Source organism: Megachile rotundata, chromosome 5, assembly GCF_050947335.1.
Source record: "Megachile rotundata isolate GNS110a chromosome 5, iyMegRotu1, whole genome shotgun sequence".
Taxonomy (NCBI): domain Eukaryota; kingdom Metazoa; phylum Arthropoda; class Insecta; order Hymenoptera; family Megachilidae; genus Megachile; species Megachile rotundata.
Genome location: NC_134987.1, coordinates 21,218,908 through 21,243,056, shown reverse-complemented (window position 1 = coordinate 21,243,056; position 24,149 = coordinate 21,218,908). Strand labels below are relative to the sequence as shown.

At 46.1% G+C, this 24,149-nt stretch overlaps 1 protein-coding gene across 2 annotated transcripts in view; it reads right to left on the bottom strand.

Annotated features, from left to right (window-relative positions):
- Window positions 1-24,149, bottom strand: part of LOC105662510 (uncharacterized) — a 119,678-nt gene that overhangs the window by 94,535 nt on the left and 994 nt on the right. For both annotated transcript variants that reach the window (XM_076531575.1, XM_076531576.1), the window contains exons 2-3: window positions 17,541-17,632; window positions 5,531-6,322 (exon numbers count right to left, since the gene is read on the bottom strand). In XM_076531575.1, coding sequence (XP_076387690.1) covers window positions 5,531-6,322; window positions 17,541-17,632 — 884 coding nt within the window. The remainder of the gene's footprint in view (window positions 1-5,530; window positions 6,323-17,540; window positions 17,633-24,149) is intronic.

The window sequence follows — 24,149 nt, the reverse complement described above, 5'->3', positions numbered from 1 at the left end:
ATACACTCGTGATTGTCTTCTGACTCGGGTATCGTTGCCGTTCACCGCTCTTCGGCAGATATTAAATTTCATAGATCGCGCGAATATCGCGTTAATAACGCGTTCATGAATTTTCATCGGAACCATCCCCGCTCCATGCCCTGTGCACAGGTTACACAGAAGACGAAGCGATGAAATTCTTGCGAGTAAACGATCACGATACGATAACGTACGTTCGTTCCTCGATTCGACCGAATCGTTTATTATATCGCGTATTTTGCTAAAAATAACCTGTTTCGTTTGAAAAGTTCACTACTACTCGTTACGCGGAATAACTATATGTATACACCGGTGTATAAATGACACCGAATCTAATACATTTTACTGGTTACTTCCGTTTTCGTTGCATACTTTTCAATGACGACGTATCGATCGGAAGGACGAACGAAAGAAAAACACAACGCTGCGACGCGACGGTCGATTTGTTAAACGAGAGTACACACCTGCCCGGGTATCGTTCCGGGACAATAAAGCCCTATCTCGATCTCCCGAAAGGTCCTTTTACCGTCTTGCCAGCAGCCAACCTCACGGGAGCGATATATCGCTCGAAATAATCGTGTATAGCGTTTCGCTGCGAAGGTAGCGTGGTCATTGTCCTTGGTCGGATAATTATTTAGTTTATCGCGGTATATACTCGACAAAATTTTATTTTATTTCGAATTCGATCGTTAATAAGGTATCGACGCTAGCGACGGAATCGGGACCAGTCTATAGAGCATAGAAGGAGGGGGGCTCGTAAATCTCGAGAGGCCGTTTCGCCTGTTCGCGGAGTCGTGCGAATGCAAAAACGACACGGGACGACATTGTAATTTTAAACGGTCGTACTTTGTACCAGCAACTATGCTCAGAGGCTGTACAGTCATCAGAGTGTAGGAACGATGTAATCCAAAGGGTCTATAACCCTGGAAGAATCTCGTTTTCCTGTACCTGTCTCGGGCTCGTTTCGCATACTAACGCGCGATTCTTAACCCATTTGCCTCAGAAGCGGATATATCCGTTTATTTTGCTCGGCCGTTATCACGGAAGCGGTCATATCCGCGTGCATAGCTCGATCATAGAGATTTCTGCCAATTTCTCGATGATACCAGCAATCTCTTCGCTATTTTTTGTTCCAACGTTAAAATTCTATCCGCGTACTGTACGGACTACCCCCGAAACGAAACCACGCGGGTTTACTAGGCTCTAGGTATACTATAAACGCGAAAACTATTCTATAAAAGCATAGGTCGGAGCCGATCGTGTCGGTAGAAGAAGTTGAAGCAATTAAAAGATCACTGGCTATCCGAGAGTGATCTAAATATTAGAAACGGAAGAAGCATCTTGTTAATTATAAGTTACGCCGGCAACGTGAGCGATGAGGTCGTTTGACTCGATGACCCTCTAATTATCCGGTGCACCGTAGTCGAGTAACACAAAGCTTAATTAATACGGTTGCAACGAAATGAATTTCATTTCTCCAGCGCCTAATCGCTTCGAGATAATGTCCTGTTTCATAAGTACTGCTCGAGTTTTGTAATTGCACGTTTCTTCTTTTCTTCTGCTTTTACTTCGAGCCACAGACAATTTGCACTCGACTAAAGCGACCAAGCGAATACGTAACACTGGCCATCGTCGGTGCTAACTAACCGCAAGATTCATCGATAAGAGGGACGATCGAATCCAGGCTGCAGAGGAAAGGAAAGAAAGAAGAGAAGAAAATTAGCGGAAGAATCGATCGAGCAACGATCCGGAAGAACGAATCGTCCTTCGGGCTTCGAAGCAGATTCCCATTGGTAACGGTCGACCGTTAGCGGACCTTGAACAGCCAGATCTCTCGTTGGTACTCGCTAGCGTAATTTACTCGTCGAGCGCCGGCGGCATCGTTCTCGTTAGTTGACCGATTGCGAATTAAGGGGAGAAAGAGAACGTGAAAGTAAGAGGATCACCGGCTACCGGTGAACGAGCTTTGCCATCGACGTCGCACGATAGAAAGAGAAGGATCGATCGATGAATCACGATCGAGCTTGTGGATAAGTTCGAACGCTTCGGGTTTGCATATACACGCGAGATGCGTGACGCGTATCAACGTCTTCGTGGACGTGGTTATGCAAATCGTCTGGCTGCCCTGTGGACGTGATAAAAGCACCGATCATCGGTCATTTTCGTTCGTTAAGAGACGTCCGAAAGAGATCGCTAATCTGCGAACAAGGAGATAAAGGCTGTCTCTTCGTGTACGTATCGGTGGCTGTTGATCGCGGGTTACGGCCATCGCTTCGCGATCGTTAATTCAAGGATCTAGTACGAACGATGTATCGACGACCACGTTAGAGTACTTTTTCGACAGGTTTTCGTCTTCGATTCGTTCACGATCGAATGAATTTCACCGATTCAACGATTTAAATCATTCAATTTCTCTACTACGAAAAATTACTACTACAGTTAGCTTTTGCTACATTTTTATTGAAATTTATTAGCTAACAGTAAACCTAACCGATATTTAAGTTACTATAAGGTTACTAGAAGCTTAATCGTCGTTTAAATCGTCGTTTCATAGGACTCTCGTTAGGAGAACCATATGACTCGTGTTCACGGTCACGATGTTCGGAATAAACATTTCAATCGTGACTATGCGAGCCGGTATAATCGAGAAAAGTCGAGGAACTTGACGCTACGGCGGAACGGTTAGGTCCGGTCCGGGGTGATTTCGATTTCTCGTCGAGTCAGCGAACGATCTCTTTGCCGACTCGCGCGTTATCTGTTTCCTCGAATCTCGGAATCGAAGCGTACGAGAGGAACAAGCACGCTGCCATCGTGGCCACGACTGGCAACTTTAATTGGAGGTTCGGCAGCTAGCTCGAAAGAAACGTGGAACGTGTACGGAGTGAAGATGCCACTCGGTTTTCTCGACTGGTTCGATCACCGTTGCTGGACACACGTCGCGTTGCTCCGAGTCGCGTCGCGCCGCCTCGCGTCGAGTAATACCCCGTTACCTTCGTCACCGACTGTCTATCCGATGCTACTCCTTTTAATGTCCGCCACGGTGTCACCGAGATTCTGCTAATTGGACGGTATATAAGTATAAGAGAAACTCGCGATGCCGAAGAAGGACACGGAACAGGACTGCACGGTGAAACGAGTGACCGTGAAAGGACGAAGGTGTTGGCTTCGTGGTTGCCGCGAACGAGTCGAAACGGAACGCGATACCGAAAGCAGGAGAACGACAATTATTCTTTCCTCCTAAAGTTTTACCGTTACCGTTTTTAACCTCGCTAACTGTTACAGCGAACGACGAATCTACTTTTCTCCTATCGATCCGATGTCTCTTATTTTCGCTTTCGAGTAAATTACTCGATGGACGAAACGCTAAAATAAAGTAAAATGTAAAAAAAGAGATGAGAGATCGCGTTCTGTCGATCGGATTAACGACGACGACCATCCACGTGGACAACCGAGTCAACGGTCGTTAAATTTAATGGGTCCGCTCGTTAATTCCGTATATACCGAGGGTTTCGCGTACGCAATAACGAATTACGCAAACGACTCGACTCGCTGTTGCTCGAGCGAACGAGAGCATTTTCATAATATCCCCTCCTCCTGGAACCGTCGTCAATTAACCGACGGTACGTGCACGCGTCCAGCTCGAGACTCGAGCGACCAGTCGAATTTCGACCGCGAGGGATTCATTTTCACGCGACGTATCGTCGTTTACGATAACGCTCGTTAGTCGTTACCGATACCGCGACTCTACCGAATGTACGATCGAGTCGTATTCCACATTATTCCTTTTCAATAATGTAAATAAGCCGATACGCACGCTAATTTGCTGACAACGCGTTACGATGGTCGCGTTATGACCTCGTTGGACCTCGTTTACTATAGCGAATCGACTGTGACGTCGATTAAAATTCGTGTAACGCGATAATCGTCGGTTATTACGCGGTAAAAAGTCCCATTGAATCGTTGAACGAAGCGGAAAGCTCTGTTGCAACGTCCTCGACGTCTCCGACGATTACTTAACCTCTGCTCTTCGATCTAATTCGCTCTGTATAGAGAAACGTTTCCGTCGATCGACAACGCGAGCACGGTTCGCGCAATGTCATAGGTCATCGAATTATTGGCTGTCACGCTGAAACGACACGATTTCCTCACTAGCGACGATTTTGCTAAGCTGATCGCGGTACCTGCCAACTGCTGCCGATATCGAACAACGGATCGCGAGCGGCTCGAGGATTTAAGGAGCGTCTTTGTCGAATCGTGACGACGATCGGTTCGATTCCGTTGGTTACGAGACTCGTTGAGAAAGCAAAAATACGACCGGCTTCTTCCGTCGCGTCGATCGCGTCCTTTCCCTTTCAACGACGTTCCAACGTATTTCCATTATCTTCTAAAAGGGTTTTCCATAGACGAAGATCGCGAGAATTTACGAAGGAAGAAAAAGTACCTTCTAGCCACCTTCGTGTAGCAAAACGCTGCCTGTTGGAAATATCGACAAGTTGCGTGGAAAATATATTTAGAATTATGTATTTTTAACGAGAAAACCTTAAACGTTAAAGAGGGCTGTTGGTCAGGGTTTTACATTGTTACAAGTGCACGAAACACCGTGTTATAGGGTAGAAATATGTACGGTATCAGCGGCAATTACGTATGCAGAAATTAATTACGTTCAGAGGAAACCATACGAGGAAATTAATTACACGTCCGATATTGCAGTCGATATTAGGTTACCAATCAAAAATACGCAACCTGCAAATTATTAACTATTTCGCTAGTGGAGATTCTAACAGGAAACACGAGTCGTAGGTGAATCGACGAAAATATCGTTAATCGTTGCCTTCGAGTATTCGAAGGACGCGTGTCTGTGCGCGCGAGTAATTTCGGCCGAAAGGACAATCGAGTCGAACGCGAGAAAAACGTGGAACGAATGTTTGCCGGTTGACGAGAGTCTTTTCCCATCCACGTTTTCTCTCTGCCCCCGTCGCCCCTCTTCGAACGGGCAACCCTCGTTACGGGTCTCGGCTAGCCGTAATCAATTTCACGCATTGATTAATACGAAGTAAATGAATACCTGGGAATCGTTGCAGGGCTTTCGATGGCGCGAGCGAACGAACGGACGAATAACTCCAAGACGAGAGCGAGAGATGATTTATCCGGCGTGGGTCGAGGGCTGCCCGCCACGCGTAATTATCATACGACAGCCGATTAAAATTGCGGCCGTGCTCGCGCTCAACATCAATTTCAGTTAATTACATGCATTTTCGTGTCTGCGCGTGGAAAAATCGGCCGCTACGTGACGCGCGCGGAACAGCTTCAACCCTTTACTCGCGAGAACTCTCGATTATTCGTTGATGCCTCGTCGGATCGATCAGTGTTTCCCAACCTTATTCCAAGTTTTCCGAGTTTCGTTATTTTCCCCTTAGCAAAGTACTCTCTTTTTTTCGGAAAAAATAAAACTTGATAATAATGGAAACAATGTAAGAGCATTAGCAAGACGGAAAATGAATATGTCGCTCACCGGAACGTCGCGAAGATCTCGTATCCATCTCCCACGGGAAGTTGTTCCACTCGGTTTTCCGTTCTCGGCTGAAAATATCGAAGCTTTTTCCGCCAGCTGCGTTTCCTACGAATCCACGGAACACTCGCGGAGGTCCTTGGACAGTTGTACCGTTCTTTTCCAACAATTTCTTGCGCGGTTTGCATAAACGCAACCGAATCACTCATCTTTTCTTTAGGAACGAGCTTTTCGTCTCCACTAATTTTCTCTCGATTATTCGACCCTTCGATTTTCGCTCCGTTTTTCGTGTCTGAAATTTTCTCCCCAAATTTATTTTCTTCTATACTCTTTACGAAAGTCTGATTATCGCTGGAAAAAGAAGCGACGGAAGTCGAAGATCTGCCTTTATCGACCAAAAAGTCGATCGCCGTGGAAAAGATGTCCTCTTCCGAGTTTGAACTCGAACATTTCGATAACTTTAATCTCGGTATCGATATCTGGCTGTTTGAAACGATATCGCTGTCCTTGTCCAATGTTTTAGTCGAATTTTCCATACGATCGAAATTGGGCTCGCTTTTTCCGGTCTCGTCGTCGATTTCCAAGAGTCTTTCGCTTTTCGTGAAATCGAAAATAGTCTCGTTGTCTCGTTCGGAGTTCGATATCTTCGTAGAATTTCGAAGAGTGAGTCCGCGTATGTTGTCAGCGACGTTCTCTAATTCTGCAACGCGTTTTTCCAAAAAGGCAATTCGGCGATCGCGGGCATTCAATAGATACAGAGCCTTCCGCGCTCGCTCTTCCTCGTCCAAAGCGTTTCTGAAACAGTATTTCGAGCGTCTTATTTATTAATCTTTCGCAAGGGTATCGCCTGTATACGACGACGAGACGGCTCGAATTTCGTTCGACCTAATTAGAGTCGACGTAATATTAAGGTATAGGTGGGTATACATAGTGAAAAGAATTAAAGAATAATCGATTAGATTTACTACGTAATCGAAACGCGTAGAATACGCATTTGGAATCGTCTACCGACGATAATCGCTTTCATCGAAAGTAAACGGAACAAGTAAATAGAGGCGAGGTCAAGATTAAAGCATCGCGGAGGGATGCTTTTTACGAAGAACGGCGTCAATTAATATCTTAGGAAGCCGTTATTAACGTCCGTGGAAAGCGTCTGCGATGCGGCGAGTTCCCGACGCGACGACTTAAAGTGCTTAAGGAAACCGAAATAAATTACGCCACGGAGAGAGGTGCATATTTAATTCGAGCAATTAATGCCGTCTTGTAAAACACGCCGCTAGGGTGGCTGTTGCCTGTAGTCCTCCCTCTTTCCTGGCAGTAATGAGCCCGATAAATCAACTAGCTCTGCACTCGAAACTTCGCGGATAACTTTGGGCTCCTGCAGTTTCTTCTCGGCTACCAAATACTCGTCGTACGCTTCGTTCGCGTGATCGATAAACGACTGCCTCGAAAAAAGTTTCTCCTCGTTATATATATGTATATCGGTCACGGAATCGCTCGGAAAATCGATGATCGGCAAACGATCGATGATCGAAAACGGGAAAGGGCAGTCGTCGTAGAAGCGTTAAGTTCGCGTTTGAGAATCGACCTACAAAATCCAATTACACGGAGGATAATTTACTAATCTAGGACACAAATCACTAAATTACCCCAGCCGAAAGACGGTATCCCGCGAATTTCACTGCGTAAGTCCCGTTGCTCGCCCTCGGATCTCCGGCGATTAATTAGGCATAAAAATCTGGTCGTTTGCGAGAAAAAAAATGCCACAGATTGCCCTACTTAATCCTCGAACAACCGCCTTCTGCGCTGGGGATGACGCCTCCTGACGTTCCGCTGGAAATTCATTAAAGCGATATCCCATTTATTCCAAACGACCCTCGAGTCCGCAGGCCAAATGAAATAAGAGGCGCGTAATCCGCTAATCAATCTGTCGTCACCCCTCCAAATTCTTTCTATTTTTTCTTTCTATATCGTTTCGTAGATGAGCGGGAGCAGAAATTTCAAACGCGTTACCAGAGAGAAACTTCTCGAATTTCCTCGTATACGTTTCGAGAAAAAAAGTTTACAATTTTAGTTTCGAAAATTTGAAAATTCCTTTATCCGATAGTCGGATACTTGTACAGCTTATTTTTTTCTTCTCTTTTACCTTCATATTTGATTCGTTCGTTGAATCTCGATGAAATTTTCAATAATTTCGATTTAATTTACCGACAAATAATCGCGCTTTTCTCGCGAGCAAACATTCATAAGAAAATTTGAAAGTTCTGTAAGAAGGGACAGATTCGTGAACCAGATGCGAAACGTTATCGAACCATGGTAAGCTGAAACGGTACGTTCGAGCAAAGCATGAATTATCCGAGAGACGTCCGACAAGGGGACGCGTTCGTCCGGCACAAAAGGAAGCTGTTTCCGTAGCTACGAGCTCGTAATATGGCTTATTAAAATTACAGAGGGACCAGGGAGGAGAGTTTGGGTCTCGACCGCATCCCGTCTAGGGACAGACCGCGACAGAGCCAAGACAGCTCGTGTCCAGAAGGGTAAGCGCGGAGTTCCGAGTCCATTCCACGGACTCTGGCTGGTTGCTTTATACACGAGTATCCAGGAACTCGGCCGCTCGGGATTGCTGTTCGCCGACCGCGAGAAGGCCATCTCGACCTTCCGGATTAATGTTATCGCTTCGACTGCTTGACCTCGCCAACTGTTCGAGGGTTCGAGGTTGTCAGTTCGCTTCTAACCGTCACCCCGCGAATGCTCCTATTATGCTTCGATCCATTTATTATGCTTGCTTCTACTATTCACCTCCATACGCTTAAACCGATTGCGACTATATAATTTCACTCGTCGTCTTATCGTTATTAGCTAACGCTAATTTCCTATCCATTTGGTGCATATACATTTGATGCATATATTTTCGATTTCGATTAACGCGCGAACAAATAAAAATGCGAATCTGTAAAGTGTTAGACGTAAACGGCTATATCCGAAGAAAAATGATCGTATACACGTGTACGATTGCTACGCCGATGTTAATTACGATAATTGCTATCAAGACGATGAATGATTTGCCGCGGCCGGTGTTATTGAACTAGCCAATACCTTATTTTCGCGACAACGATCTTAGTCGATCCGTAATTAAAGTCAGCTAACGAAGCTAAGGCGAGGCTGATCGCCGATCAACAGTTGCTTGATTTTAATACGGCCTTCGAACTCTTCGATTTTGTCCTATGCGAACGATTTGTACCTATCATGTTATTACGTGTTACAAATAACCGATAACTTCTCTTTAATCGATCTCTTTAATCCAACCATTAACCGATACGTTATTAACTAATTAAACGATATCAAAAATGAACTCGAAGAGATTGCTTTTCCCGATTTTCTTTCGGTTTCTTTCTACAACGATAGAAGACTTTGTATCGCTTTCGAGGGCTCTTTTTATCCACGGTTCGACGAAGTAACACGCGATTAGAGCCGGTGCGTTATACCGTGTTGAACGAGAAGCCGTGCACTATATCTTTCGCGCGAGTCTACCGCTCTTCGACTCGATTCGAATTCGTCCGAAGAAACGCGATTTTACCACCAAGCAAATTCGGCCAACGATATTTCGAAATCGTCGTACTAACGTTTTATTCGCGAAAGCTAAAATTTGTCGCTAATGTTGTCGATTAGTCGGTCGATTAAATGCGTGCAAAAAATATGTTTTTTCTATATTTTGCTATATCGTTGAAAAAGCATTTACCATTAGCATATCGGATCGAAAACTAAGCGTCCGTTAAGTTTTTCGCGACTACGCGGGTACGAGCGGCTGAAAGGTCCGTCGATGGAGAGTCGATCAGGAATAAAAGCGTGTCGAAAAACGGCCGTTCCATTAGATGGCACGGCGCGGCGTGGCGGCATGGCATCGTAACTGTAACCTGGACGGTGGACTCGAGCGACCGATACAAGAACGAAATCGTCGTGGTTCACCGTGAATCGACTAATCTTCCGATTCACACGAGGCAAGGACGTGGAACGGCCTCTTGAAAGGTGGCCACGACAGGGACTATCCTTCTTGCCACCGCATTTACCATCGTTAAGCGAGTCCGAGCGAGAGAGAGCCTGCTCGGAAATCGTTTAGCGTAATTACGCCTCTTGTCGCGGCTCTTTGCTCCGTCCCTCTTCAGCGGAGAAATAAAAATATAACCAGTTTTATTTTTTTAATACGGTCGTTGAATACTGTAAGCCATGGTATCGAGGTGATGGATCCGTGCGATGGATGACGACCTGACATTCCTTCGCGACGATATTAACCCTTTCCGTACGATCATCGATTATCATCTTTGACTAACGTACAATCGTTGTATCGTGGATCGATGGTACTTCCTATTTCTTATCGATTATCGGTAATTCTTGTTCGTTGAACGAGTAAGACCGATCGCACAGGTTCGGATCGATTTCTCGCCTCCATTTTACTTAACGTTCCTACGTCCCTGTGCAATATCCACTCTTATATCCTAAAATACCTATGCTCCAAGACTTGTACGCGCGTTAGTAGCGACGGATTCCTAGATCCGTACATTTCTTGCTGCTAAAGTTTTTTTTTCTTTTTTTCTTTTTTTACGTTATCCGAGTAGATACACGATAATTATCCCGAAGTTGAGTGACCTCCCGAAGAAACGCGAAGAATGCCCACTGTATCAGAACTGGCGTATTAAACGGACAGATCAGACAAGAGTTCGTTGGTCCGAAGGAAGAGTATCATCGATCGACGCGTATTTCATCGGCGGTAATTACATAACGTCACCGAGATAGAAAGCGGACGAAGCTTACAGGCGAAGAAGAAAAGGAAGAAGAGGAGAAAGAAGAAGAAGAAGAAGAAGGAGGAGGAGGAGGAGGGGGAGGAGAAGAGGTCGCGTCGACGCGTTCCTTTTACAGGCTGCTTCTTAACGATCTCTCGCGCGATACCGCCTAATGACTAGCGCGCGGCCATCTTCGTGTCCCGATACGGCATTCGAAGAAAAGCATCGGACCGGGTATCCGTCAGTTCTGTGTGCCAGAAATCGAGCTGCAAGTCACGCCGCCTCGAGAAGGGTGAGACGAGCTTCCGAGATCTCTGGGGCCAGCCATATCCACTCGCCTCTCTGACTATCCTCTTCTTCCTCCTTCTTCTTCTCCTCCTCCTATCCTCCTCCAGCTTCTGCTTTTCTCCTCTTTCTTCTTCTCCTTCTTCTTCTTCTCGTTCTTCTTCTTCTTCCTCCTTCGGGTTGGAGAGATCAACTCACGGTTCCTCTTCCTACAGCGGCGCTTCTTTTAGGCCATCACTACCGAACAAGCAGCTCGGGAATCCACCTTATTGACAGGTTCACGGCTCCCGAAGATATTCTTCTGCTACGGTATACGCGGCACGTATTCCTTTCTTTCTTCCTTTCATTCTCGTCGCTTCTGCGCTAGCTACCTACCACCCTACTCGACGAAACCAACTTGTCGTCATACTCGAAATACTCGAGGACAAAACGATCCTACCTCGGTATAACCGTGAACCTTCGAGATAATTGTTCGGTTTTGTCGTCGAGGTAAATAGAGTTTTACGAGATCGACGGAGACATATTTCGATCCGATAAGAATGCATAACGAGAGATGAAAGGAGTCAAGTTCTCTTCGGAAGATTCGAGACCGCCTACCACGGTTGGAAGGCAGAGTACAATATTTGTTAGGCGCGAGCCAGAAAGAAATCGATAGAGTGTTGTACGCGAGCGAAAGGGACAGAGCGAAAGATCGCAAGAAAAGAAGAAGACGCGACTCCGAGGAAAGGAAAGCGTACGGTGGACCATTAACACCTCCCGGACAAATCACTCGATTTTCTCGGACGATTTTCCCGCAGCACGTCCGGCAAATAAGAAAACACGATGTATCACCCGTGGGACGAGGACAAGAGAAGGGGGTGGTTTACTGCTTGGCCGGTAATGACGAAACAGATGGCCTCCTACGGGAGGAAGACGCGAGTAGACGCGTGTGTCCCGCAGGAAGAGGGGTTACAGTCGAGGAAGCTTGATGAAGTGCCGCCATTATCGGTACAGGACAAAACCCACTTCTGGCTGGACGTCCAGCGACTTTATTACCCGCGAACACAGGAGCACACGAACACGCGCTTCCTCCCATTGCTCCCACACCGGGACTCCGAACTGTCGTTCGTCGAGCCTATACGAGTAGCCTATACGAGCTTAACGAGCTTACCGTTACCGGAATTCTTCTACTTGTTACGCCAACATCGCCTACCGCTGTAATTTCTCCTTCGTGACGTCTTTCAACATATTCGAGACGTACGTACGGTTTGCCATACTTGGATTCGGTTTCGTTTACCATACTTAGAAACGTCGATAGATTTCTCGTCCTTCTCTTTTCTTACCTTTTTCGATTTCATCAGAAATCGAGCATCGATCGCGATAAGTAATTTAGGCGCGTCTCGGTATTCTATCCTCCGACTAAGTCGGTAAACGAGAGCGCATCGTTGTTTCGATCGTCGACTAACGATTACCGCGAACACTGTTCAAATATCTTTTTCTATAAATCTGATCGACCGGTCATTTCGCGGCGAATCGAAACCGGATCGCTCGGATCGCTCGGATCGCGTCGAGTCGAAGCTATCGCGATATCGTAATAAAACGAGCGTAAAAATACCATCGACGCGATTTCTACGGTTAAATATAGATCCGAGAAAAGTCGTGTACGGTTGTTTTCGCGACTAAATAATTATGCGTTGTTGGTATTCGCGTTAATTAGTCACGCAATATTAATCTGGCGTGCGTTCGCGAGGAAGCTAGGCAGGTTCTTTTCAGCGCCGAGGAACGCTCACACAGCTTATCAGGTGTTTAACAAATATTTCATTCTGCCGCGCAGTTACGTAACAAGTGTTTCATCCTACCAGTTTAGAATTAGTTATGGGATTTTCTCTTCTAAATCCTCCTGTAAATCCTTCGTTTTGTCATGAAAAAACTTTACTCGTGTTTGACATTCGTAAAGATTCCACGCTTCTGGCTCAGATGTATAATCTACGGTAGATACAACTTCCCTTTTAATTTAGTAGCGATCATGTAAATAGCTTGGAAAAATGATTCGCTGCGGTAGCGATAGTAATAACGATAAGAAAAAGTTCGTAAGAATGATTCGCGCGATATATCGGCGATTACGTGTAACGCGTACGAGATATTCGGAGAAGGTTATTTCCAACTTTCTCGGATCACGGCTTAAGCTTCACTGACCAACGTAAATGATCGTAACGAAAAGGATTCGCGAATTCTCAGCACGGTACGCGAACAAGTAAAGGAGAAAGAGTTGCGCGGTGTTCAACCCGTTAAGAAGGAAAAGGGAAGCGAACTTCCGTTGAACTCGTCGAAATTTATTGCTCTGTTCTACCTACTTCCACGGAGCAGCTACCCGAAAGCAAGGTCCATGAGATAATTACGTAATCAGAATATTATTCGAGTCGTTATATCGCTCTATAAGTAGGCTTTAATTTATGCGTTGCTCCTATTTGTCTATAATAATCCTCGGACGAGTCTCGCCACGATTTTCTCTGTTCGTTTACGTATTTATCGAATTCGGCTGGAAAAATATTATTAAAACGTTCACGCGGCCAACGTTCGACGTAATCGTCGCGAAAAATGAACGTTTACGTCGATATACCGCGCGCGATGTTCGAAAGTTACAGCACGAAATCGTGTTCAGTTTTTTTTTGGTTTCGATGATTTTCCATATACGAGGTAAGCCAACGATTGGTACATCGTTCGATGGAAGTTCGTAAACGCGTTTCTATCGACCTTGGTTCGTTTCATCTCGAGACTCGAGCAATCGTTAATCGATTCATGGCAGAAATCTGGTGGAAACTCCGGACGGAGAACAGGGAATAATAGACTGAACTCGGTATCGTTTATCACGAAATCACTCAGAACTCGCTAACTGGAATACAAAGGAAAATCGAACGTGTGCGCTGGTATTAGCTTCATTGTCTTCGAACGATGTTTCCATTCTCCGAGCGTTTCCCACGTGTTGCGTTACACCCTGTATACCGTGTATATTATCCAGGGATCCCACGGACGTTCGTTCGAAGGCAGCTCGAATAAAAGAAACGGATCGGACACCGTTAAGGGTTCAAATGTAGATCGGTCGATGTCGGTCAACCAAATAAAAGAGAATCGATAAAGAGAAGGAGGACAAACGAGAGGACTCTAAATTGGATCGAAGGCGCGTGGCGCACATGGTCGTTCGTGCATAACCATCGGGGCAAAAAGTATCCGCGATCTCGTTCCAGTGTCCGCAAAGTATCGTTTGATCCCTGACTTTACCCGATCTCGTTATTTGCGGTCGAGTCGATATAATTCTGGAACCTCTTTACGGATACGAACTCGCTCGAAATTTAACCTGTGTCTCTTTCGAAGATTCGTTAGTCCGCGCGGTTAAAAATTCGAAAACGACTTAGAAAACGAAATAGAAGATTAGTATCGGTTCGAGATCGCTCGTTACGTTGCCTGTACGACGCTCGAAGATCGGTTTACACGAATCGAAAAAGTCGCCTGGCATCTCTAGCTGTCAGGGATAAGGACTGAAATAACAGAGACGCATTAGCATCGCGAGGATCAAAGTGCGAGGGAAACTGCCGGAGCGAGCGAGACGGAGAGGAAAAGTAGTAAGGAAAAAAGACGAAAATAGGGAAGCCACCCAGGCTGTCGTCGACGGTGAGTTTAACGCGTACGTTAATGCCTGTCGGCCAACCTGGACCTCGTCCTCTATAATTAGCCTGTATTGTGTTACTCTCGAGCGGATTATTGCGCTCATAAACCGTTTATAAAGCTTTCGGTACCTTCTACGCGACGCGAGCGTTTGTCGTTGCTCTTTTCGCGACAACTTGGACGAACTCGTCTTTCTACTTTATATCTTTCTATTTAAACGTAATTCTCCTGATTCTCTCGATTTATAACACATTAATTAGTACATTAATTAGTATGAAATCGTTCCATCTTTTAAAATTCGACAGGTCCGTCGAAAAAGAAAAAAATGATAATACGGTCCCGAGAGTGTTACCTCGAGTATTTTATTTTCTAAAGGCTCTAGAGCGCTTCAATTGATACTCGAGCATTCGTACGGGTTCGACGAAAGGTGAGTTCCGCAGCTGAAGAATTTAATTACCGTGTCATGAAATAATCAGTATCCGCGTGCAAAGCGAGCGGCAATTACACATAATTGACACGTACAGGTAAACGGTAGTTGGAGCGCTACAAGCGAGAGAAGACTGCACCGAAACATATGTCTGGATCGAAACGTGCGTGTTCCGACACAATTTCTGCCCAACTGTCCAACCGTAACGTGTTATTTCGTCGTAGCTGTCGACTCGTCTCTTCTTTGTCGTAGCTTCGATTTCTTGGAGAAGCGGAGAAAAGCCGGAGAACGGTTCGATTCGAAGGTTGCAGCTCGTACAGGAGAGACCGAAAACGATTTGCGGTCAGCATTACGTCTGAAATCGAGTTTTCCGCGGAATCACCTTCGACCACGTTCGACCGCAAATCGCGCGAATCGTTCTTTTTTTCCGTTATCGAATCAACATTAATATACTCGAAATAACCCGCCTCGATATCGATACTGTAATCGCGCCTACCGCTATGTAAAGCGGCTTTATCGTTCTTCGGAAACCTACGGGATAAATCTTATCGACGACGCGACGCGTCGTTTTTCACGTTTCCGAGGTTATCAGTCAACCCGCGTGGTGGCGCGCCATCGATCGGCTAAGGACGTTTAACTAATTTTCTTTTCTTCTATCTCCTCTATAAGTAAGAGACAGAAGAAAAAGAGTTTGTTCGAAGGACTTAATTATCGTCCCGCGGTTCGCGATACCGGGAACACGGTACGAGTTCTCCGTGAGAAGAGGGATCTTTCGCTCCGTGTGCGCGAGGTGCCCCGGTGATTCTCATTTGTTTTCCAGTTTTTCTACGTCGGAGTTCGTTTCGAGAAGGACGGTATCAATTACAGTGACTGATCGAGCGAGATTCGTCGAAAAGGATCGATTCTTTCGACTGCTGGATGCCTGTTCGTCGATCGGTAATGCGAAAACGTTTTCTTATTAACAAGTATTAAATCGATGCTGGACGTTATCGGAAATCATGAAACTAGTTGATGAAACTAGATATTTGGGATTTAATAGTACGATTAGTCCTTTTCCACGATTCGACGAGACGGGCAACTCGAGAGCATGTTAGAGGTAATCGTACATAAGTCGATGGAACGATCCGATACGGAAGGCAGATCGTCCGTTGATCGGTGAAAATACAAAAAGCGGCACCCTTGTCGTGGGTGACGAGGCGATTTCGTCGACCCTCGTTTTGTAAACTAGGCGCGAGGGAATTTCGAGCTAAAAAGCGGGTGATTAATGATCGTCGGCCTCTTAAAAGGTCGTCGCGTCCGATGGTTCGTCTCTTTTCCGTCCACGGGCGTAGCAGTTCCTCGGGGTTGTGAGCTAGTAATTGATTCCGGATTACTTGTCGCCGACAAGAGGAGCACGACCGTCGCGAGATGATTCTCGACGTCACGCCCTAATCTGTACGCGTCCCGTCCACGGACAGGAATTATTCGACGAATTTCACCACGAAACGCCTCTCGAATGTTCCTCGAGCGTTTGGTCAGCTCCGCGTTGTAATATGCCTACGTCTAATTTCAACTTTCGAATTGTTTATCCGGGTTCGATTAGGATAAAAATACGAACGTCGGTATTAAACGCTCGCATCGGTCAGCCTAAGGCGTAAGACTCGAGGAAAAAGCAGTCACGCTTCGCGCACAGGCTCTCGAACACGAGCAAATCGTACAAACGATAAAAAGCGTGTTTCATACTTAAATAGAAGATTGCCGTGGTAAAAAGCCGGACAATTGAAGGCTGCACACTCACGATTCGTGACTTAACTACATTGTACGTTGGCAAAAAGCGCGATGGTCGTTCGAAGAGGATCAACCGTTAGACTGTTAGACGATCGCGTCGAGGCGAGGTGTTTTTCGTTGGTGGTACTCGTCCCAGGAAACGGTTTAGAGGTGACGAGGGTAATATTTCAAAGCTCGTTGAGAGCCAGACGAGGAGCGCGCACGCGGAATGCCGGGAGTAATTTGAACAAACGCACGACAACGTCTCATTTGTCACGAGTGTGACGCGACCGACACCGGGGCCCTCTCTAACGCGCTAGAAATACATACCTGCGATGGACACTTTCTTTTTCGTCTCTGCTCGTTCGTTCCCGAGGAATTCGATCGTAATGAGCTTCCTCGTGTCAAAGGGTTCTTGTCGCGCGACACCGCGAATGATTGAACGACTGCCGCACCGAACCGCCTCGAACCCCGCAGAACCCAGCCGAGCTTTATTCCGAGAGACGAAGAAAATACCGAAACAGGATTTTGCCGCTGACTCGTTGCCTTACCGCATCGTCACACGGACAATTCGTGATTATGTCGACTCTAAACTCCAAACGTTTGCCGTGTATTTATCGACAGAGTAGATATACGTATATGTTAATCGTTTAAAGGGCTATCTGGATCGACAAGGATTAAAGTACGCTTTCGAAATTTTTCCTCCCTTCGTAAAAAATGTGTGAAAATTCGAAAGTGCAAGGCTCGAACGAAATAATACGTTGAAAGATATCCGAGAGTAAGTTTCCCAGCTGTCGTCGAGCTCGCGAAGCGAACCCGAATTCGGAGAGTCGGTGTTGACTCGGCAGCGAGGATTCAAAGCGTCCAGTTAGAATTTTTACTTTGAAATCAGGATGATAGCGCGCGTACGCTCGCGATGGAAACCAGATTGACCGGTGTTTGCGAAGAGCAAACGCGGATAATTAAAATCCCGTGGCTTTCCTCCACGACCGTTAATCAACGAATGCCTTTGGGCTACGAGGATGGTCAACGATTCTCGACCCTTCAGCCCTCTCCTCGAGAGAGTTGTACCGACCGAACGAATCGCGATTCGATCGATCGAAACGTTCGTGTTCTTCTTTTTTCCCAATCTTACCTTACGATACAGTTTTCGATCTTCTTAGCCAGGCTTTTCGCAGACAATTCCATGCTTTTGCATCGTTCATCCGGTCGCTGATCATGGGACATCTAACGGTAAAAATGTTGCGATTAATCGAACAAATATGCCAAAATGTCATTCCTTTAATTGAGTTTAATTTGAAAAATGATTAATTGCAGGAACGAGTTGACGAAGGAAGTAGAGGCATATGAGATACTTATTCTTTCTTATACTTGTGAGAAAGAATAGACGAACGACTGTCGCGACAGGAATTATCCAGCGTAGTTAGCGTTTCCAAGAACTCGCTAACCATGTTTGACACGAGTGTCGTTTGTTGGCTCGTAAATTAGTTGCACGAAACCAGAGCGAAAACAAAGTAGACGTTTCCGTCTTATTTTAGAGCAACGGTAGTAGCATATGGTTTCGGAAAGACGAGCTTCCGTGCGATGTACGAGCGAAACTCGGTTTTCGTAGCGACCCGTTAAGCGTTAAGCATATGGAACGTGAACTTGTGGAGTAGCAGATACCGATACCGGCGAGTGAAAATTTGTCCCTGTTCGAAGCGAGCGTGGAGCCGTTCAGCCCTCGAGATAACATCTCGAAGGGAGCAGAAGCTACGATCCGTTCCCGAGGCGGTAGGAAAGAGTTAGTCAGTTAGTCGGTCGAGGGCTATTAATAATCGTCGCGTAGAAGGCGCGTGCTGCTCGAAGACGGTCGTGTGTCACGGTCGCGTAACGGGTGGCAAGGAACGTTTGTTTGCTCTCGGTGGCCACCGGGTTGACAAACGGAGAACAATCGTCAACGACGAGTAAGAACAAGGCGAGAGACGTTGGACGTGTTCGCGCGGCTTCAAAATAGTACCTAACGATCCGAAAGATTTATCAGGACTTAATGGGCCGGGGCTCGTAAAAACCGCCTGCAACCGAGACTTTGTCAACGACTTTGTCAAAGTTATGTCAACAGAGGCACGTTGCCAACAGCTGCCGAGCTCCGCCACGTTATTTCGACGATTTGTTTATAGTCACGACATCGGGAGGATGTTCCGAGGAGAAGGATAGTTCGGAGAACGGCTTTTGCTCCGTTTCGAGAACAATTTGTTTACTGGCTTTTACGAGAGAAAAGGAACGTAAGTTCGATCGGCTCCACGGTGTACCTGTATCATTCTAATTCGTTCAGTCGATTCTTGTCCGAACTGCATACTCGATGAGCGTGCGTTTATTTTTGTATTTCGGGAATCGGAAAGTTTAATCCACGCGACTGGTCTAAATATTGTTTGTTCGAATTCGACAGAATTCGATCGACGTCTTTAGTCGATCAACGATTTCATCGATTGTCGTTTCATCGTTTAAAATGGCGACAGTCGATGGATTAATTACGGTTCGCGAATCTCTAATGATTTTACGGTGTAATGCAATTTGGTTCCACGGACGAACGGTAAGCAAGCAGCAAGGCAGAGGGAAGTCTGAGACACGATCAGCTTATTCCACTCTGCTGGACGACCAAGTAACACTGATGTGATTAAGCCCCTTTCGCAAATTATGCCATTACGCGTTAGATAAACGTCTGTTTGACTTTGCGTCTTGGCACTGTTCCTCCACCGATGCACGTAACACCGATTTACGCGTGTGCACGAGTACAAAGGAATTTACGACACGTTTTCGTCGCGTACTAGTAACCGGAGGAAGAGACACCGATTAATCGTCCATTTTTTAATTAATCGAGTATCGACGATAACTTGATTTCTAAATAACGAGGGAAAAAACACTTCCCCTTTCTTGGGGAAAATAAGCGGGAGAAGTTTAATAAAAGTCGGAACGTTCGATCATCGAGAAGTCGATTACTACCGAACGTTCGTCACGAGCAGAATTCATTCTCGAAAGATGCTGACTGGCTGGAGACGAGAACAGAATCGTTCCGTTCTCCTCTCTCCGTTAACGAGAAAATAATTTCGACGAGTGGCACGAAAATCTCTCTGCGATCGTTATTCCTCTACCAATGATCCAGATTCACCGGGAGAGTTGCTTTTCGGACTCTACGTTACTTTTACCGGATAAGCGAGTAACGAAATTCGTGCACGTAGCAAACATGTACCGGAAATTTTCGGGAAACAGAAACTGGCCTCTGTCGCGATGCGTAACTATTTCGAAGACAAATGAAGGACAAAAGGGAAAAGTGCTGGATCTTGCGAGGCGAAGAAGGGGTCGAAAACGTCTCGGCAGGCTGACGGAGGCTCGAGCGATGGTGGGTGCAAGTCACCCCGCGATCATTCGGCGCGGTGTGGCGCGGTGTTCGTAGTGACATCACAAAAAATCACGGTGCCGCTTTCCGGCCGGATATCTTTCAATTACCCGTTAATATGATAGGCGGCAGCCGTAGTTGCAAGTCACCGACACGTCGTTGCCCGCAGCACGCACGCACACACTTAGCCACCCGCGTGATTAATCGACGTCAACCGCAGACCATGCCACGCTACGAAACCTCCGCGGGGAGAATCGTCGAATGCTCGTTGACACGTCGATTCGTGGATTTACGCCGATAACGCTACCTTCTTTTTGTCTTAGCGACTCTTACGAACGTTGCAAAATTGAACGCCGGCTAAAATAACTTAATCGCTGGTCCTTCAACGTTGTTCTTCTAATTATACTTAATCACTTTTCTGAATCACGATACACCGGCAAAATATAAACTAGTCTCGAAACGTGTATCGAGCGAGAGGCGAGCTGACACGCGAGAAACGGAACAACGCGAGTAACCTTCGTATCGCTAAATACTCGAACTAATTCGAAGGGAGCACGAAAACAACGAGGTTTTCCCTGGCGAATGACAGCGAGCCGGTGTCGTTTCCCATGATTCCTCGAGGGTGGTGAAAAAGGATTTATGGGAGGACGGTGGCGTCGCTGTCGAGAAGCATCGAGGGTTCCTTAACTCGTACCTGAGGCGAAAGCACGAGTAAAGTCTCGTAGATAAGGGACTCGAAGTGGATTGTTCGTTGAAATTAAAACCGATAAGAGGAAACTTTTGCCAAAGTAGAAACATTATTTTTACTCGAACAATTCGAAAACATCGAGATAAAATATTTGTACGTCTCCACGTGTCTCGTCACTGCGCGCACCGTAAGAACATACGTATAGCGTGCTCGTTCACATGTTCAAATATAACGTATGTATACCACGGACAACTGTATGTACGCGTCTACGTTAATAACGAACGAGTCGTGCAAATAACTCGTGAAAAATCGTTGATTCCGATGTCCGTTGCGTAAACTCTATTCGCTTGACGCGAAAGGGTTCCTTCTAACGAAGACCATGATATCGTAAACAAAGGATGTGTTCGCGTTATTATTAATAACGACGTTGGTAAGCCAAAACGCTTTCAACGTTTAAGTTGGCTTCGCTTCGCGACGAGGCGGACGTCGTACGAAAACATTCTTCGTCGATTTACTTTCGGGAATTCACGCATAAACGTTGACGTATTTAAGGGAGGCTGTAAACCATCTATTTCGGTATGTCGACGGGAATAATCGCACCCACCGCCTTGGATTATCGACTGCCTCGAGGATGGCCTAACCTAACGCGTTGCCACGAGCTGCTTTCGTTGCCTTCTCGATGACCTTCGATCATCGCGGACACGGCGAGAAAAGAAACTCGCACCGCATCGTTCTTACGAGCTCGCGAAGGACTACGATTGTTCGTTCGGAAAAATAGGAAGGTAAATCTTTGGAGCAAGGGCGAAGATCTCTGAAAACGCGAAACGCAACAACTTTTGCGTTATAAGTACTTCTTGAGAATATACGTATAGAAAATGTGAGAATTCAAATTTTCGACGGCGAATATCTTCGAATTGGACCATACATTTTCTTTCTATTTTTATTTTTCTTTTTTTTTTTTAACGAAGGACCAACCAAGAAAAAAGAACAACAGAGAGTAAAAGTTTCATCTAATCGAGATATTCGTGGTCGCGTTACAGGGTAGCCGGGGTATATCGGAATTGCTATCGCAACGAGGAGGAGGCCTTCGTCGTCGGGTAGATTTGCTGGTTGAACGACGGTACGACAAGGAGTTATGATATCGGGACCGATCGCCGCGCCAAGTGAAAACAGGCTGGCGTGAGTAATATACAACCATAGGGCGATCTTTTATAGTGCAGAGACTCCGAAGGGAATGATCCGCGGCCACGTCCGGAGATAGGATCGTTCTAACCCCTGTGCGAACCAGACGAGAAAACGGAGAAGGAGAGGGGTCAAGGAGGAGCGAACCCGGAGCAGTCAGCGATTCTAGTCGTAAATAAAACCGCGTCTGCTACCAATGCCAATCCTGGACCAAGCCCGCTGACTCTCGACCGAGAGTGCACCTTTCTACGTTGCTTCCGTACAACCTACAACCTTTATATCGCACGCTTTCTCATCGAATTCGCCCACAAGAATTAATTAAACTAATAGACGGACCGCGTTAAAGCGGTAGCTGTATACCAAGAGAAATTGAACGATCCTCGCAAATATCGTCAACTGACACTTCGCTTTCGGAGGAAATATATATAAAATACATAAAGAAGATATGTCCGCGCGTTAAGAAGATTTTCAAAATACTTAAACCTCCGTGTTCGTTATCGTTGTTTCTTTTCTATTTAAGATAGCAGGAACACGGTACGGCAGGAAAACTTAGATCCATAACAAATTGATTTATACGTAATCATGCTTGTTTAACTTCCTGTCTCGCTTCTTCTTATAACCTTCTCGCAGAAACGATCGGAAAAATTAGGTGAAACGGTACCGTTCGATTCCGTTCCGAACACTTGTAAACGTTGACGAAAATAAAAGTTTAATTAAATCCGTAAGAACTTCGTAAAATCGAGCAAAGCAACGACGCGCTGATTGCCAGGCCGCGATTCTCTCTCTTCCTCGAGTCCATCGAGAGCAGAAATCATCGTTCGCCGATCGTGTGAAACTCGTTACTCCGGGGCATTGGCGTAACTAGGTAGGAACCAGACCGAGAAGCTAGATCGTCCCGATATCTCGAACTATCGCGCGGAGACGCGACGCGCGTCGCTCGAATCCATCGCGATCGTACGCGCGGCGACCTAAACGCCTAGCGAGACCAGTAGATCCGAGACTAGTCCTCTCCCGTGCAAAAATGTTAGTTACGCCAATGGCGCGAGGCCGTTAGTCTCGCGAATAAAGAAACGAAGTATGTATCGAGGCTTGGACGTCCCGAGGAGCGAATCGCGGAACGATAACGTCACTGGTCTTGATTTCCACACGTAATCACGCCACCTTGGACAGTTCTACTCGGCGAGACCGCCAATCGCAATTTCCTCCGCGTTATGTTCCACGAGCTTACATCTATCCGTTCGGTTTTATAAATTCCTTCCGTGTATACCTCGCGTCACGAAAGTTGTAAGTCACTTGAAAAACGACTCGACGTAATTCAGTGTATCGAGTTTTTCACCGCGGATGAGTTTCGCCGATCGAGGACAGGATTAATGAAAAACACCGAATCTCGTTGCCGAGGAAACTGGTTTCTCTTCCGAACTAACCTTTAATCGCTAATGATGACCGTAGACACGCGGCAGTCGTTAACGCGAGTTATTTTGTGAAAATAGTACCTTTAATCCTATCCGATTCGGTCTCTTCTATGCCAAGAATAGCTTTACAGCCTTATCTATCTTCTCGTAATAATTATATCATCAATGTTTGTGTAGGAATCAGTAGATTACACACTTCTTCGCAACGATACTAATCCTTCTTTAATGATATATGTAGAACGGCACCATATACTCCATAAATTATTGGAGTATATAAAACATGCGGTAAACTGAACATTCGCGCTTCGAGTTCGCGAGTAAAATATGATTTCTTCTTAAATTCCAACGTAACCTATTCGACTAAACGGACGATAAGTTCGATCAAAGGCTGTTAACCGTCGGTTAAGAGAATAATTTCACCAATTTTCGGACGAAGAAGAACGCAAGTTTCCTTTAAGGGGATAGATCGGATTCGATAAATTAAGTATTCCTTTCTTTCATTTTTCCGTGGTGACTCGTTTAAGTAATTGATCGATCCGATGAAGCGCGTTACGAGGTATCGATTGTTATCGCTGCAGGGGTTTCGATAGTTCCGGTAGAAACGCGACAGTGCAACGCGAACTTAACGGTAGAGGAAAAAAGAATGAAAATGGCGGAACGGTGCAGCTGCCGTATAACCTATCGAGGAGAGGACGAGTTACGCGGCACGAGAGCAATCAGAGGGCCGAGCAATCTAGCATTATTGCGTTATTGGCGTGTGTGGAAGTCGAGAGCTGGAACCAAAGAAGAGCGATGAGCCGTGGCACAGCGCTGCGTATACCGCGATTAGGACGGGCACGATTTGAATGATTAGATAGGGTCGACGCGACGATTCGGAAGATGCTGGTTGCCGTCGGCGAAATAACAGCCTCCGGCCAGAAGCGGACGGACGCGTTCGTGACCGGTAGACACGCATCTCGAAGCGAACGGGTCGATAGTTCGCACGAATAACACCGTCGCTGTATCCGATAGCCGCTCTCGAAGATCCACACGATGCCTACCTAACTACACGTGTCCGCTTCAACGACCTAGCCGATCGCGATCGTT